The sequence below is a fragment of the Camelus bactrianus genome, chromosome 5 (assembly GCF_048773025.1).
Source record: "Camelus bactrianus isolate YW-2024 breed Bactrian camel chromosome 5, ASM4877302v1, whole genome shotgun sequence".
Taxonomy (NCBI): Eukaryota; Metazoa; Chordata; class Mammalia; order Artiodactyla; family Camelidae; genus Camelus; species Camelus bactrianus.
This window is the reverse complement of record NC_133543.1, coordinates 42,404,197-42,417,426: the sequence shown is the minus strand read 5'-3', so window position 1 is coordinate 42,417,426 and position 13,230 is coordinate 42,404,197. Positions and strand designations below refer to the sequence as shown.

The 13,230-nt window shown below is 44.9% G+C and overlaps 1 protein-coding gene across 14 annotated transcripts in view; it reads left to right on the top strand.

Moving 5' to 3' along the window:
• The window catches only part of CCDC148 (coiled-coil domain containing 148), a 325,980-nt gene that overhangs the window by 299,808 nt on the left and 12,942 nt on the right, over positions 1-13,230 (top strand). For 4 of the 14 annotated variants that reach the window (XM_074363720.1, XM_074363726.1, XM_074363722.1 and 1 more), the window contains 3 exons: positions 290-490; positions 3,515-8,360; positions 12,961-13,156. In XM_074363720.1, coding sequence (XP_074219821.1) covers positions 290-383 — 94 coding nt within the window. In that variant the 3' untranslated portion in view covers positions 384-490; positions 3,515-8,360; positions 12,961-13,156. Of the gene's footprint in view, positions 1-264; positions 491-3,514; positions 9,605-12,960; positions 13,157-13,230 lie in introns of those variants that run through there. The other 10 variants (XM_074363725.1, XM_074363718.1, XM_074363724.1 and 7 more) reach the window with 8 other exon arrangements.

Sequence of the window (13,230 nt, the reverse complement as noted above, 5' to 3'; positions counted from 1 at the left end):
GGGCCTTCAGAGCTTACCAGAAGTGACAGAAAACAGAAATCCCCTGCAGTGGTTCCAATTTGACTGACCAAGAGCCAGCCTCAGATCAGTGCCTCTCAATCTTTAAAAAGCATCCAGTTGAAAATACTGGTTCTGATTAATACATTTGAAGGAGGATCTGATATTCCAAATTTCCAGAAAGATTGCAGGTGATACCCATGCTGTTAATCCACAGATTTGGAATAGCAAGAATCTAAATTAATTTAAGCCTTAATTGAAACACAGAGTCTTCCTTCCACTTGACTCTCAGCAATGGCTGTCAAAATCACCTTTGGAAAGGACCTGAGAGGAGGGGCTGTCAAGAAGGCAGGAGAGAAGGATGCGGAGCTCACCCTCTCCCATGAATCAAAAGTACATCTACATGTGGAACAATTCTCACAGAATACCTACTGAACGTCAAGAGGCTGAGAGATTCTCTGGTCTTTGAAAATTACTGGCTGTGTGACCTTGGGTAAGTTACTTATCCTCTCTGTGTCTTGCTTGTCCTAGAAGTTTGGTTATGAGGTTTAAATGAAATAATGCTCACTACAATGCCTGATATTCAGCATTTGCTTTGTAAATACTGACAAAAACCATCTGGCTTGCCTCCTGCATTTTACAGAAGTGAAAATAAGTCATTCTGAAGAGAAGACTTGTGTTCAATGTGATACAGCTCTCTAGTGCCAGAGGTTGAACAGGAACACTGTCTCCTAACTTCTAGGTGAAAGCACTGTCTGCCATTTAGTTGAAGTCCATTGCTAATTGAGAAAGTTGGCCCCAGTGTGCAGTCGGCCCCCTTCCCTGCCTGAGCCTCAGACACCCACAGAGCAACTGTGGCTTAACCCACACACCCAAATATTTTTGCTCCAGCCAGTCCTGACAGCTCAAGTCTTCTACCGTTAATTATGAAGATTACTCAGATAATTGATTTAATTGGGAACAGAGAGTATCTCAGTGTAATCAGCCGAAATGGATTAGATTTTCTCAGTGCAGCATACAGAACCCTGTGGCTCTCAAGGAAAGGCATTTCCTCCCTGGAGAAAATTATGCGTGTCCCAGTGGGACCTATGGTATAGACTGCGTATCATTAGTCTTGGTGGCCTAGTCCACAGGGGTAAGATTAATCTAGTCCAAATGCTGGGCACCTACAGCCTTCCCTTCTTCCCTACCATCTTTGTAGAAACCCTCAATAGAGCTTTTAATGCCCGCACTTGACAGTGATGTCTTTGGGGAGGTCAGAAAGCAGAGAGAGTAAAAAATTCTCTCCCAATGTGGTTTTGCAAATGGGCATTAGCCACAGGCTGTTCCAGCTCAACGGTGAAGAGTAGCACAAACTCTTTCCTTTCTCTGCAGTAAAAGGAATGAAATGACATCTTTCTACAACAGTGTTGAGCTATGAATAACTCAACTGGAAAAAAATATTAGCTGTCTGTCTAGTGTTGCTGCATAAGACAAAATATATCATTCCAGCATCTGCCCAGTGAAAAATTATAAACACACTAGCAAATGAATGACACAAAGTATCATCACTTTGTTCTCATTATTGGTGCAACCAAAACGGGGTGATCAGTCTACTTCTTTGAAATTGACTATTTTAATACCCACTTATCCTAAAGACACAACCCTGTTAACGACTCAGCCTCACATCACTTTAACCTCTGTGGAATATTTTTTTTTTCTATTTCTACATGCACTGAAGCTGTGTGGAAAATCTGGTAGGTGGAAAGCCCTGGGGAGAAAAGGCATCTTAACAAGATACAGAAAGCTGGTGCTACTGATACAAATACTGAACGGTGTGTTCCTGACATCTTCAAATTTGAGAAACTGAAAATAAGGTGGCTCTGGAAATTGGTGATGAGATATGGAGCCTTTATCTTTTAGGTGACTGTTGACATTCTAATCAGAGTTGAGATGGAAAAATAAGAGAACAGGAACATTTCTGTCCTTTGTGAATACATTATTGGATGTCTTAGTTTCTTTCAAAAGCCCCATGAACCTGCTGTCGCAAATCAAACCTCTCTAAGATGTTACCTTACATGCTTTGGCAAGATTAATTATTTGGCAGAGTCTGAAAATTTCTCATCCCCGATTATGGATTGATTGTGTTCTCCACCCCCTCACCAAATATGTCAAAGTCCTAAGTCTCAGCACCCTGAGAATGTGACCTTATTTGGAAATAGAATCATTGCCAATGTAATTAATTAAGATGAAGTCATACTGGAGTGAAGTGGGCTCCTAGTCCATTACTGCTGTCCTTATAAAAAGATGGCCATATGAAGACAGACACTATGATGAACACCATGTGAGGATGGAGGCAGAGACTGGAGAGATGTATGTCCAAGTCAAGGAATGCTAGGGATTGCCAGCCGTCAATCCCTGAATGTCACTAGAAGCTAGGAGACAGGCAGTGAACAAATTCTCCAGAGCCCTCAGGAGGAACCAACCCTGCTGACACCTTGATTTTGAACTTCTAGTCTTTAGAACTGTGAGAGAATAAATTTCTGTTGTTTTAAGCCACTCCTTTTGCAGTACTTAATTATAAAAGCTCTAGGAAACTAATATATTCTTTTTATATGGATTGTTACATTTCTGTCCTCTATGTCAAGTTCTCAGAGGGTTGGCCCTCTGAGATAAGAATGAATCTGAGATTCCAGGAAATAAATGAGCTTGAAAATAGAAAACTTTCTCAGCCCAGTGCAGGCTTCAGACTGAGCCAGCGTTTTGTTGGAGATACGTCACTTTTTTTTTTTTAAAGTACCTACAGACTACCTTGGGTCTCCTTGACTGTCTGTCTAGAACCAGTCAGTGTGAAGCAAAACACATTTGGAAATGTGAAATTTTGACCCTACCCCTTTCAACTGATCACCACTCTTTGATTCATTCAATGAATATTTATCTTCTGCCCACAAGGACAGGAGACTGACATATTGAGTACTTCAAAGTTACTGGTCTTATCTTCATATGCCTTTCCATAGACATTTATATTCACAGTATCAGTGTCACAATCTACAGTTGATTGATTTTGAAGTTGTGTGTTTCTCTAAGCCTTACACCAGCATAGGAACAGATAAGAGCTAGCAAAATTCCTGCGGGGTCTTTACATAAACCTGCACCACTGGCTATAGTGTTTGCTGGAAAACAGCTTTCATCTTCTGTACCATATAGTAGGCCACCACTAATGGGTTGGCAATGAATGCCAAGGCCAAGAGCTTTGTGTTAAGGCCAGTTGTGAGACCAGCAGGAACACGTTATGTCTCTGCTTAGCACATGGGGGTACAGCAGTGGTGAAAGGGCTGAGTGCCTTCTCCCTCTGCTCTTCAGGCTCAAGTGAAAACACTTTAGGCTCGACTCTGAAAAAGAAAACTGCAAAACACAAAATATAGCTTTACTAATAGAATGTGTAACGCTATGAGTCTTGGAGAATGGTTTACAATACTCAGCAAGCACTTTTCCTAGCCCTTCTCTAATGACAGTGTATCCTTCTCCCACCGTGCAGGGGACTGGCATGTCAGCACAGCATCTCCAAGTGCTTGGAAACTGCTGGCCAGCTATTTGACACAATCCTCGTCCTTCAAAACTCCTGAATCTAGGTAGAATGTGAAACTCAACTTTCTAGGGTGATGAGAGTAGCTGCTAATCAGAAGAAAGCCAGTTTCAACACGTGTGTATTTGACCAAGTGCATCCCATGTTAAATAAGAACATCACTGGATCCGTCCCTTCCCAGGAGAATTTCATGCTGGTTGCTGTATAGTGTGAAACAGTGTGGCAGGTCAAATATCAATTGATGGGCTGGTTTCACTCCTTTGGCCGTAGGAAACAGAATATAAGGATGCCGGTGTAGACGGATTAGCCATCCTAGGTCACAGTCCCATATCCGGAGCAGTAGTGGGTGATGATCGATTGAGAGACTTAACCAAGATCCTATAGCATGGGGGAGGAATTCCTCTGCCTGGAATCAGCACACTGCAGATGGGACAGTGTGCTGGTCAGCAGCAGCTGTGGACACCAGAGTCGGCTTCAAGATCCTGAGCCCCGTAAACTCAGGCACCCCACATTAGATCTCTGTATACCCTCCAAAGTTTCTAGCCCCACACTTGGAAATAGCAGTCTTTAAATAAATACTGATCAGACAAAAAGGATGCAGTGAAGTGAAGAGCTCTTTTTCACACCTCTGCCTCACCTCTTCTAGAATTCGGTCTGATGTGAAGCCAGAAGCAGGGCCCAGGCCAAGCCATAGTGGCTCTAGGGATCCTAGTTTGCACAACTTTATGGGGTGAAGGGTCCCTTTAGTGCAGAACGGAGTCCTCTAGGCTGGGCTGATGGTGCCTGCGCTCTTTGCTGTCAGCCAAGTCCTCATTCAGGCTGGATGAGGAACCTCAGTGTGGTTTGAACAGGCTGCCCCTAGGCAAGGACAGACCGGATTGTACCTGGTGGCAGTGAAATAGGCAGAATGAACTGCTGTCTGGTGCTTCACAATCTCTGCCTTGCCTTTCACCAAGCATTTCTCAGCCTGGGCTCAGTAGCACAGACTTCCTGGAACCCTCAAACACATGACAAATCTCCGTTCTTCTCTGCAAGGACAAGAACTTCTATTTCCCCTCCTTGCTGTCCTCTTCAGGAGCTCCACTACTAAAGGCCTTCTGGTCAGTCACATGCCCTCTGAGTTCTTTGAATGCTGAGCTGGCTTGGAAAAGAGCACCGTTGACTGTCAAGCAAGGCTCCCGGCACATCCTGGAACTTACTGACATCTGCTGGACAGTTTCTCTCTCTCTGAAAAGCATCTGAGCAGAAGCTTTTGCTCTGTGTGTGATGGTCCCAGAACATGGGCTTCTGGACCAGGATGGAGATGGAGAACTTCCCACACCTGCAGAGTGCTATGTCTGCTCAGAGAAAACGGGTTTCCTCCTCACAGAGAACAGACTTGAGAATCTCCAGCCAACTCCAGACGAAAGCCGGGTGCTGAAAATGAATGCAAGAACTCCAGGCAATGCAGGGCAAGGTTGGAAGGGTGGAAGTGGTGATCATGGTCAAACTCTAGATTCCTGTGTTTTCTCCTCCTGGAGAGACTGAACTTAAAACTGGGTTCAGAAGTATCTATTTCAGAGCACAGAACCTTATCCTGGGCTCTGGGTCCCCAGAGCCAGAAGATGCTGCTTGACTGGGTCTGTGTTGGGCCGGGGCAAGTCCTAAAGGAAGTGAATGTGGCCCCTGGTACTCTCTGCTCTCTGAAGTCAAAACATCTAGTTGTCTTCGGCTGCCTTCTCCAAATCCTCATGACTTCAGGGCAGTACGCTCCTCCTGTCAGGGAGGAATGAGCCAATAGACTAATTTATTCTATCCTGGTGAAACTGCTTTTTTAAAGAGAACTTCAGAGTGAGATTTATGCTGCAAGCCAATGAATCCATCCTGATGGTAGCATCTTAAACCTCAGAGTAGGCTACTGTGGGGCTTCTGGGACCCCTCAAATGAGACCGGGGGGCAACTGTCTGCAGGCAGCTCCTGTACGGAGCAGGGCAATTATTGCTGCCGTCTTGGCCAGGAAATCACCCTGCATGAAACTAAACTGTTGGACTGCCCACTTCCCAGCTTCTCCTCGTTCTCTTAGGAAACAGGAGAGGCACTGGCTGACTGGCTGGTTGGCTGCTTATAGTCTCACTGGAAGGTCCCTTCTGGAAAATCTGCCTTTCAGCACTCCCTGTCTGAGTCAACTCTCCCATCTGGGGAAGTGAGTCACACAGGAGCCCTAGGTCTCACCTGGGCTTCCTTCCCAAGATGCCTAGCTAAATACAGAAGCGGGGGGAGGTATGTGCCAAGGGGAGGGGGCCCCCTGAGAGTGGAGCTACACCCCTCCCAACAGGCACACAGCCTGCCCAGGCCAACCTCACAAACCGCACACAGGAAATACCAACCTCAAAGGCCCCCCCACCTTTGGGGCCCCTCCCATTTGGAAAATGCTTCAGGCTGGAGTTTAGGGAGAGCTCTGAAATTTGAAGTCTAATAGCTGGGTGTTGCCTGCACTTGCTCTAAATGACCTCTGGCCTCCTGGGGGTAATTATACAGTGGGCTTTGAGGGTTTGGGGTGGGTAGGCTGATACTGGCAAATGCCAAAAGAATGTACTATTTCCCTTAAGAGCCTGTTAGGACGAGATCCTCCAGTGATGAAAGAGGTCAGAACAATGCCATGATATTACGTGGCGTCTACCATAGCATTTGGCCTCTCTGAAGTACTGCACGAAGAGGCCAGCACTGCATGTCAAACATAAAAGGCACTGCTATTTAGCAATTTAATTACCAGCAGAGGACTTATTGCAACAACCTGGAGTTTGAGAATTTCCCGGATCTGGCCTTTATAGTGGTCTCTAATCTCAATGAGCCCTGTCCTCACAAACACTGCTCTGTGTCCTAGGCACATCCATTGTTCTAGCACAAGGGTTTGTTCACAGTGTTCCCTGCAGCCCCAGCTGCACCTCCAGATTCTCCCTCACCACTAACCTGAGTCCTGGTCACATTTCAGCAGCCACCCCACATCCTACCTCCTAATGAAGCCTTTCACATCCACCGCTACACTCCCCACCCACAGCTCTCCCCTAGTCTTGTTACTTACATATTTATTTAGGCATCATTCCTTGTGAAAGACAGTAGGTCCTCAGAAGGCAGGCGCTTTGTTGTACATCTTTTTATATCCTTAGTTCAAACACAGAGTCTTTCCCTGCAAGTTACCCTGGGAGAAGTCCCTCATACTGCATCGCTGAAAGATGCTCATCCCGTCTCTCCATGAGCATTTCTGGGGACAGGATGCTCATGACTTCATCCCAGCCCATTCCAATACTGAACAGCTCTATGTTTTATTAAGTTCTTTTTTTTTTTTTTTACAAAAGTCAAAATAAGCTATAACTGGTCCCTTCTGCATTATGGGCAGCTCGTAACTCTCAGTTTTAAAATTAGGATTCTCTTCTCCAGGCCAGAGATGTTCTGTAATTTTGCCTGTTCTTCGTTTATTGTGGTTTCCAGATCCTGCACCATCCCGGCAACTCTCTCCTGGGAACTTCCTGATTTCCAATATCCTTCATGAAATGTGCTGCCCAAAACTGAATGCAATATTCAGCTGTTGACGATGTGCATTCTGGGTGATGAGCACAAAGCACAGAGCGGGAAGGACACAAGGGAAGCACTCTGATGATAATTGTGATGATTATGATCATGACTGGCATCCAATGATCTTTGCTTAAAACAAGCGGGAAATCGTTTCCAAGAAAGAAAGCAAATGTTTTAAAGTTTTAAAGAAAACCACAAGTGTAGGAATTAGAACCACCTGGATTGCTGCAGACCTGGAATCTATTTTCTCTTTTATTTCATAACTTTTAAAAAAGTTTTTTTAGGAGGGGAGGGGTGGGTACTTAGGTTTGTTTACTTATTTATTTATAATGGAGGTACTGGGGATTGAACCCAGGACCTCATGCATGCTAAGCACATGCTCTACCACTGAGCTATACCCTCCCCCAGTTGTATCTCATAGCTTTCTGATGGCGTGCTTGTGGTCCATGTGAGTTCTACAAAGAAGTTCATGTAACTGTTTCCCCAGCTGTAAATGGTGCCAACCAAATAGGGAACTGGAGCAAACTGGAGAATGAAGGGTGTCAGAGCTGTAAGCCCCCCAACCTGGCACTGGCTGACTCCTCAGATCTTCATTAGAAAGCAGTTGGGTCAACCAAGTGACCTCAGTGGTCCTGGTGATGCTCCCACACTCTCGTGTCCCCATTCCTGCACTCCTCACCCATCCCTAAACCGGCCCCTAGCACCTCAAAATCTCTGATGTTCCTTTAAAGGACCAACTCAGGGGAACTGAGTCATCCAATTTAAGAGCAAGGCCACCAGGAACACAACTACCTTTTTCCCAAGTCGCTCCACATACCAAGTCATGCCTTACTTTCGAGTTTGGGAGACCGGATGATTTTCTTTGGTTCCTAAGGCCCTTTTATGTATATGTATGGCCTTAAGTACGTGGGTGCTCCTCCCCTGACCTTCAGTTTACTTCCTACTCCAAAATCTATGAAACTAAAAGTCCACAGCGAATGGAGGAGGGGAGCCTAATTTTCTTCTGCCAAGAAAGCCTGATTGCTTCAGCCGCCCTGATCCTTGTTTCTTTTTACTTCTTAGGTGTTCATTTTCTGTACCTTTATGTTAAGTTTCCACTGTCCTTTTACTTTTATTTTCCCAGATAAAAGGAATAGTCAGCTCTGGAAGGAAACTCATCTCACTCCCTCAGTGAGTTTAAGGGACTGGCGTACAGGCGCAGAGCTGGTCAGGACAGGGGCCTGCCTTGCCCACCTCCAACTAGACGGTAAGCTTCCAAGAGGCCGAAAGAGACCAGGCCGACACAGCCTTCTTTCCAGACCGACCCAGTGTCTGGCTTTTGGTAAATGTGCCCCAGACCATCTTGACACCAAACCGGGTCAGGGCTTGGGTCTGTATTGAGGTGGAGATGGAGCGCCCCATGGCAGTGAGGGCGGCGCGGAGAGAGTTCTGGTTGCAGAGAACCTGGTGGTCATCTTCCATTTCCCCTGCATGGTGGGGTTTTGAACAACAGCAGCTGGGCTTCGGATAAAGAAGACAGAGCTCACAGGCTTAATGGCTTGCTCTGTCACTTGGGGTCCTGACGACGCTTCTGCCCAGACAGGGAGTCAGGGGGACCCCTCATTCTCCCAGCCCGAATCTTAGAAGCCTACCACTACAAAACTGCACTGAACAGAACCCCATATGGTGATTACAACATATGCCTGGATATAAGCCGACCCCAAATACAGGGTGATTCCTTATAAGAAGAGCCAAAGGACAGTTTCTGGCTGATTTAAATATATAAACTTTCACAGGGGGAGGGTATAGTTCAAGTGGTAGAGTGCCTGCTTAGCATGCACAAGGTCCTGGGTTCAATCCCCAGTATCTCCTCTAAAATTAGGAAAATAAGTAAACCTAATTACCCCTTCCAAGAAATATATAAGTAAATATATAAACTTTCAAGGAGATGGATGAAATAATTGAGTGTCTACTCATAATAATTTGTTAAAGTATTTATTGATACTAAAAACCATGTATTACACAAAATAATGCTTAATTTAGAATTTTTTCCACTCCCATATTCAGTCTCCATCTACACAGTCCATCTTCATTGTCTCCTTCAACACAATGGCCAATTTTTGTTACCTTTTACTAAGTTGTCCAGAGCACTTGTCTTCATGCTTCTCATTGTTTGACTATGAGAAATCATGTCTGATGATGTCTCTGAAAAATGCCTTTCAAACCATGAGCTGTCGTAACAATAGGAGCTTCCATTCATCCTAAAGTTGACAGCACAACCACTTACCTTTTCTGCTTTTTTAAATGCTTGCAAAATCCAACAAGTGAAATTTTGAGGGACTGTCCCCAAGAATAATTACTAAATCTGTGCCAAGTTTTTATGCCTCCTTTTAAACAACTCCTTTCCATTAGCTGACCTCTATTAAAAGGCAAAACTTGAAGTGACTGAATCATTTCAGGATCTTTTAAAAATAGTATTTTATTGTTAAAATAAAAAGAAGTTTGAAATGACCTGGAATATGAGAAACTTCATGAGAACTTGAATAATATCTATATTTATGTCTGTATCTCTCTCCTTTCCGTAAAATACCATGGAAGAAGAAACCTTGCCTAAAAGTAAGGAAGTCCCAGGTTATAGCTGTTTTCCTGGAGTAATTATTAATAGTGCCTCCTTTTAGTTTCAGAAGTTGGAAATAAATCGTATAGTCACTCTACTTAGAGCAAGGAGTATATATTACTAAATACTGTAATTCTGTGGCCTTGCCAAGGCATTCAACATATTGGCCGTTCAGCAAGTTTTCTGTGATACTAGCATCTACATGGCTGCCAGACAGAACTCAAAGACACAGTTGTTGGAAATTAACACAGCGCAGCTAATTATCTAAAGTGAGATCAAAATGTCTAAGATTCTAGTAATTTGACTACCAGTCACACAAAGGAAATGTTATTTTTTTAAATAATTCTTTTTAAAAAATCTAATTACAATTATTTGAAAGTGCTGTTTCAATCTGAGAATAGTGCATTTAGCTTATTATTAGTTCAAATTAAATATTTAGTTTAATATTTCTAAATAGTTGGAGGGAAATTGTCTTGACTTCTAATTTTATGTTTTGACCATTCATACTTTCAAAATTGTCTCATTTAAGGCAGCATTCATTTCCAACTGACTGTCTTGCACGTGAGTGTGATGTGTGTAATGAGGGGTGTAGAAACAGGCAGAGCAGCTGCCAAGGGCTCTGGGCCCACCAGGCTCACTTCAGAATTCCAGCCCCTGTGCAAGCCGGTCAGCTTTCCTCACTTTCCTTGGGTTGGGCTACTGCCTGCAGAAGGCTGGCAGTTATGTAGAGACCAAAGGGGAGAATGTGGACAAATCCATGCAAATCCACGCCTACTCATCAGAAAATCCCTCTGAGCACCCCTCCCTGCCGCCTTCTGGATCAGAAATTTCATCTTCAAATATGAAGTCTGCCATGCAAGGTAAAAATCAACAAACAAAAACTCAGAAAGTTGCTTCTTAAAACTGACCTCCTCTACGCTTCTCCATTCCTGCCTCAGAGTTGACCACCCGAGTGTAAGAAAATCAGCCCAGGTCAGTGAGACATGTACCCCAAAGATAAGGCATTCGTCACACTGGGTGTGGGATAGGGTTTTCATTTAGAGGGCTAGCAAATAAACTGATTGCCTTTATATCACTGACAGTGTTTTACATTAAACATGGCCCCAGGTCTCACAACCGCTTGGCAAGATTTGAGCTCTTTCTGTGTGCCTAGCTTTGAGCAGCCCATCTCCCTGGATCCCTGTATAATGCCATGGAAGAGGGTCTTGCCAAGGAGGCTGTCTCTTAGGTATCTTCTCTCCTCAGCCATATAAGCATCTCCTCCAGCTGTCTAACAGCACACGGAAGGCTCTCATGGGCTACAGTCCTGGAGACACACCTGCTATGTGTCGAGAACCTCTATCCTTTCTGCCAGAGCTCTCATCTGATTTCCCCGAACCAAAGGGCAGCTGTCCCTCAAAACAACCAGGACCTTGAGTCTTTGCCCTGGCCCCACGCTGGAGGATAAGAGAAAGGAGAAAGGTTTTCTTTCTCTCCCACATTCTCCAGATTTCTAAGACAACAGCCCCCTCAGCTCTTTCTTCTTGAAGGAGTTTTCTTCCTTCTACCATTTCCTATCCTGACCAAGAGCACAATGGGAGAAACAAGGAAAAGTGAGGGTGGGATGTGAAGCCAGCTTTCCCCTGTGCCCTTAGAAAGGATGTGATTTTTATCCCTCTACATCCCCTCCGACTAACCTCCCTAGACACATTGATCCTACATTCAAATGTATGACCCCAGTGTGAGGCTCTGGCCAACAGCCACTCCCCCTACTGAATGTGCACAGATATGTACGTATATCTGGCCCGAGGCCTTTGCTGTCTTTTGCAGCCTGTCCCTCGGAATGATGCCTTGACCTTACTGTAAGCCCAACCAATGGCCTCTCTGTCCCTGAGGTCCCAGGCCTGCAGTGACCTTGACAATGACTTGGCCTTCCAGTGGTCCGAGGCTGTGTTGCTCACTTGAAGTTGTGCTGTGGTGATCCTCAAGTTCTCCTCTCTCTGCTCCCAGCCCGCTGGCTTCCTCACCTGCTCCTGCCCTCCCGGGGAGCTGAGTAGAGGAGAAACAGCTCCGGTCTACACCAGCCAAGCCTCAGCTCGGCTGTCATTTTTGGTCCAGGACTACCCTGGTGTTATTAAGTTTATCCAGAACTCTTTTCTTTTATTTCTTTCTTCCTGCCCCCCTTTCATTTTCTGATCCTGACTACAGACTAATAAAAAGGAAATCTTACCAGATGATGTTTTTTTAATGACCAAATTGCATCTGCTAGTACTCCGAAAAACCAACTTCTCAGAAAGCTTCCAAGACACTTTTTTTTGAGTGACATTTTTCATTTTGCAAAGTCCACAGCCTTTTCTCAAACAGATTTTTATCTTTTTTCTGGGATCTGATGTGGAAATCACACTAAATTCCTCCATCTAGAGCAGGTCAGTATTTAACTGAAACGTGAGCTTGAAGGCTCGCCTGTTACACCATTTCTTCTTGCATCCTTTTAAAATTAATGCACACTTTTAAAATTAATGATGTATTTAATATTGAATATAAGCTAAAACTGGATGATAACGCACAGAGCGTTTCAAATAGGTGCAGAAGATCGCCACCTTGTGGCCACTGTGGAATCTGCCACTAAGACTTTTGCTGGTTTTTCCCAAGGTTGGGGCCCTACTCTTAATTAAAAGACTACCAATATCTTTTCCTATGCGGTTCACAACCCAATCCTGCTTCTTCACAGGTCAACTTGTGGAGATTTCCTGGCAGTCTGGGTAAAGGACGCTTTTTGAAGTGGCTTCCGTGGTTTAGTTGGAGGAAGCCTCTTGAGGCCTTAAACTTGTTTTAGTCAAGAGAAGAAACAACTTGCTGGGAGCCCAGGTCTTTGTTTTACTCACACTCAGTGTGCTCTTACTCCTGTATTTTTCAAAATGTGCTTCAAGGGGATACATATACCAGTGTCTTTAAGAAAGAGATTAAAAAGCCAGGTTTCTGGGCTTCCCTTCCCTAAGAGCTAAGACTTGGAATGCCTGGGGATGGATTCTGGGATTTATGTTTTTTAAAAGTTCTTTATCTGATTTCTTCTGCACATTAAATTTGTAAGCGTTCTGCATTTTAGTGTACCAAAGGAAGAAATTAGAGGCCTAACAAATCGAATGGGTTTGACCCTAAGGAGTCTCCCCAGGCACTGGGAGGGAGGGGATCCGGAGCGGGAGAGAGAGAGCGCAAGGGACCGATGCAGCGAGTTTCAGAAGCTCCTGCCAACTGGAATGTTTGCCGCTAGAACAAAGGAGAGTCCACTAGAGACTGAAGCGGCCTGCTGACTTCAGCTGAACTCTGAGAAGCCATCATCCACCAAAAGAGTGACCCGGTTGTGCAGGGCGCCGCCCTCCGGCCCGCAGTGGGGGTGGCACGCTGGCCCGTGCTCGAGGCAGATGACCAACTTCCGGGGTCTCCCACTGACAGCAGTGTGGACTTGGGTAGGTCGTCCTCGTCTGTAATATGAGAGCAGGTGGATGACCGTTACTGAATTTCTTCCCAGCTCTAACATTCT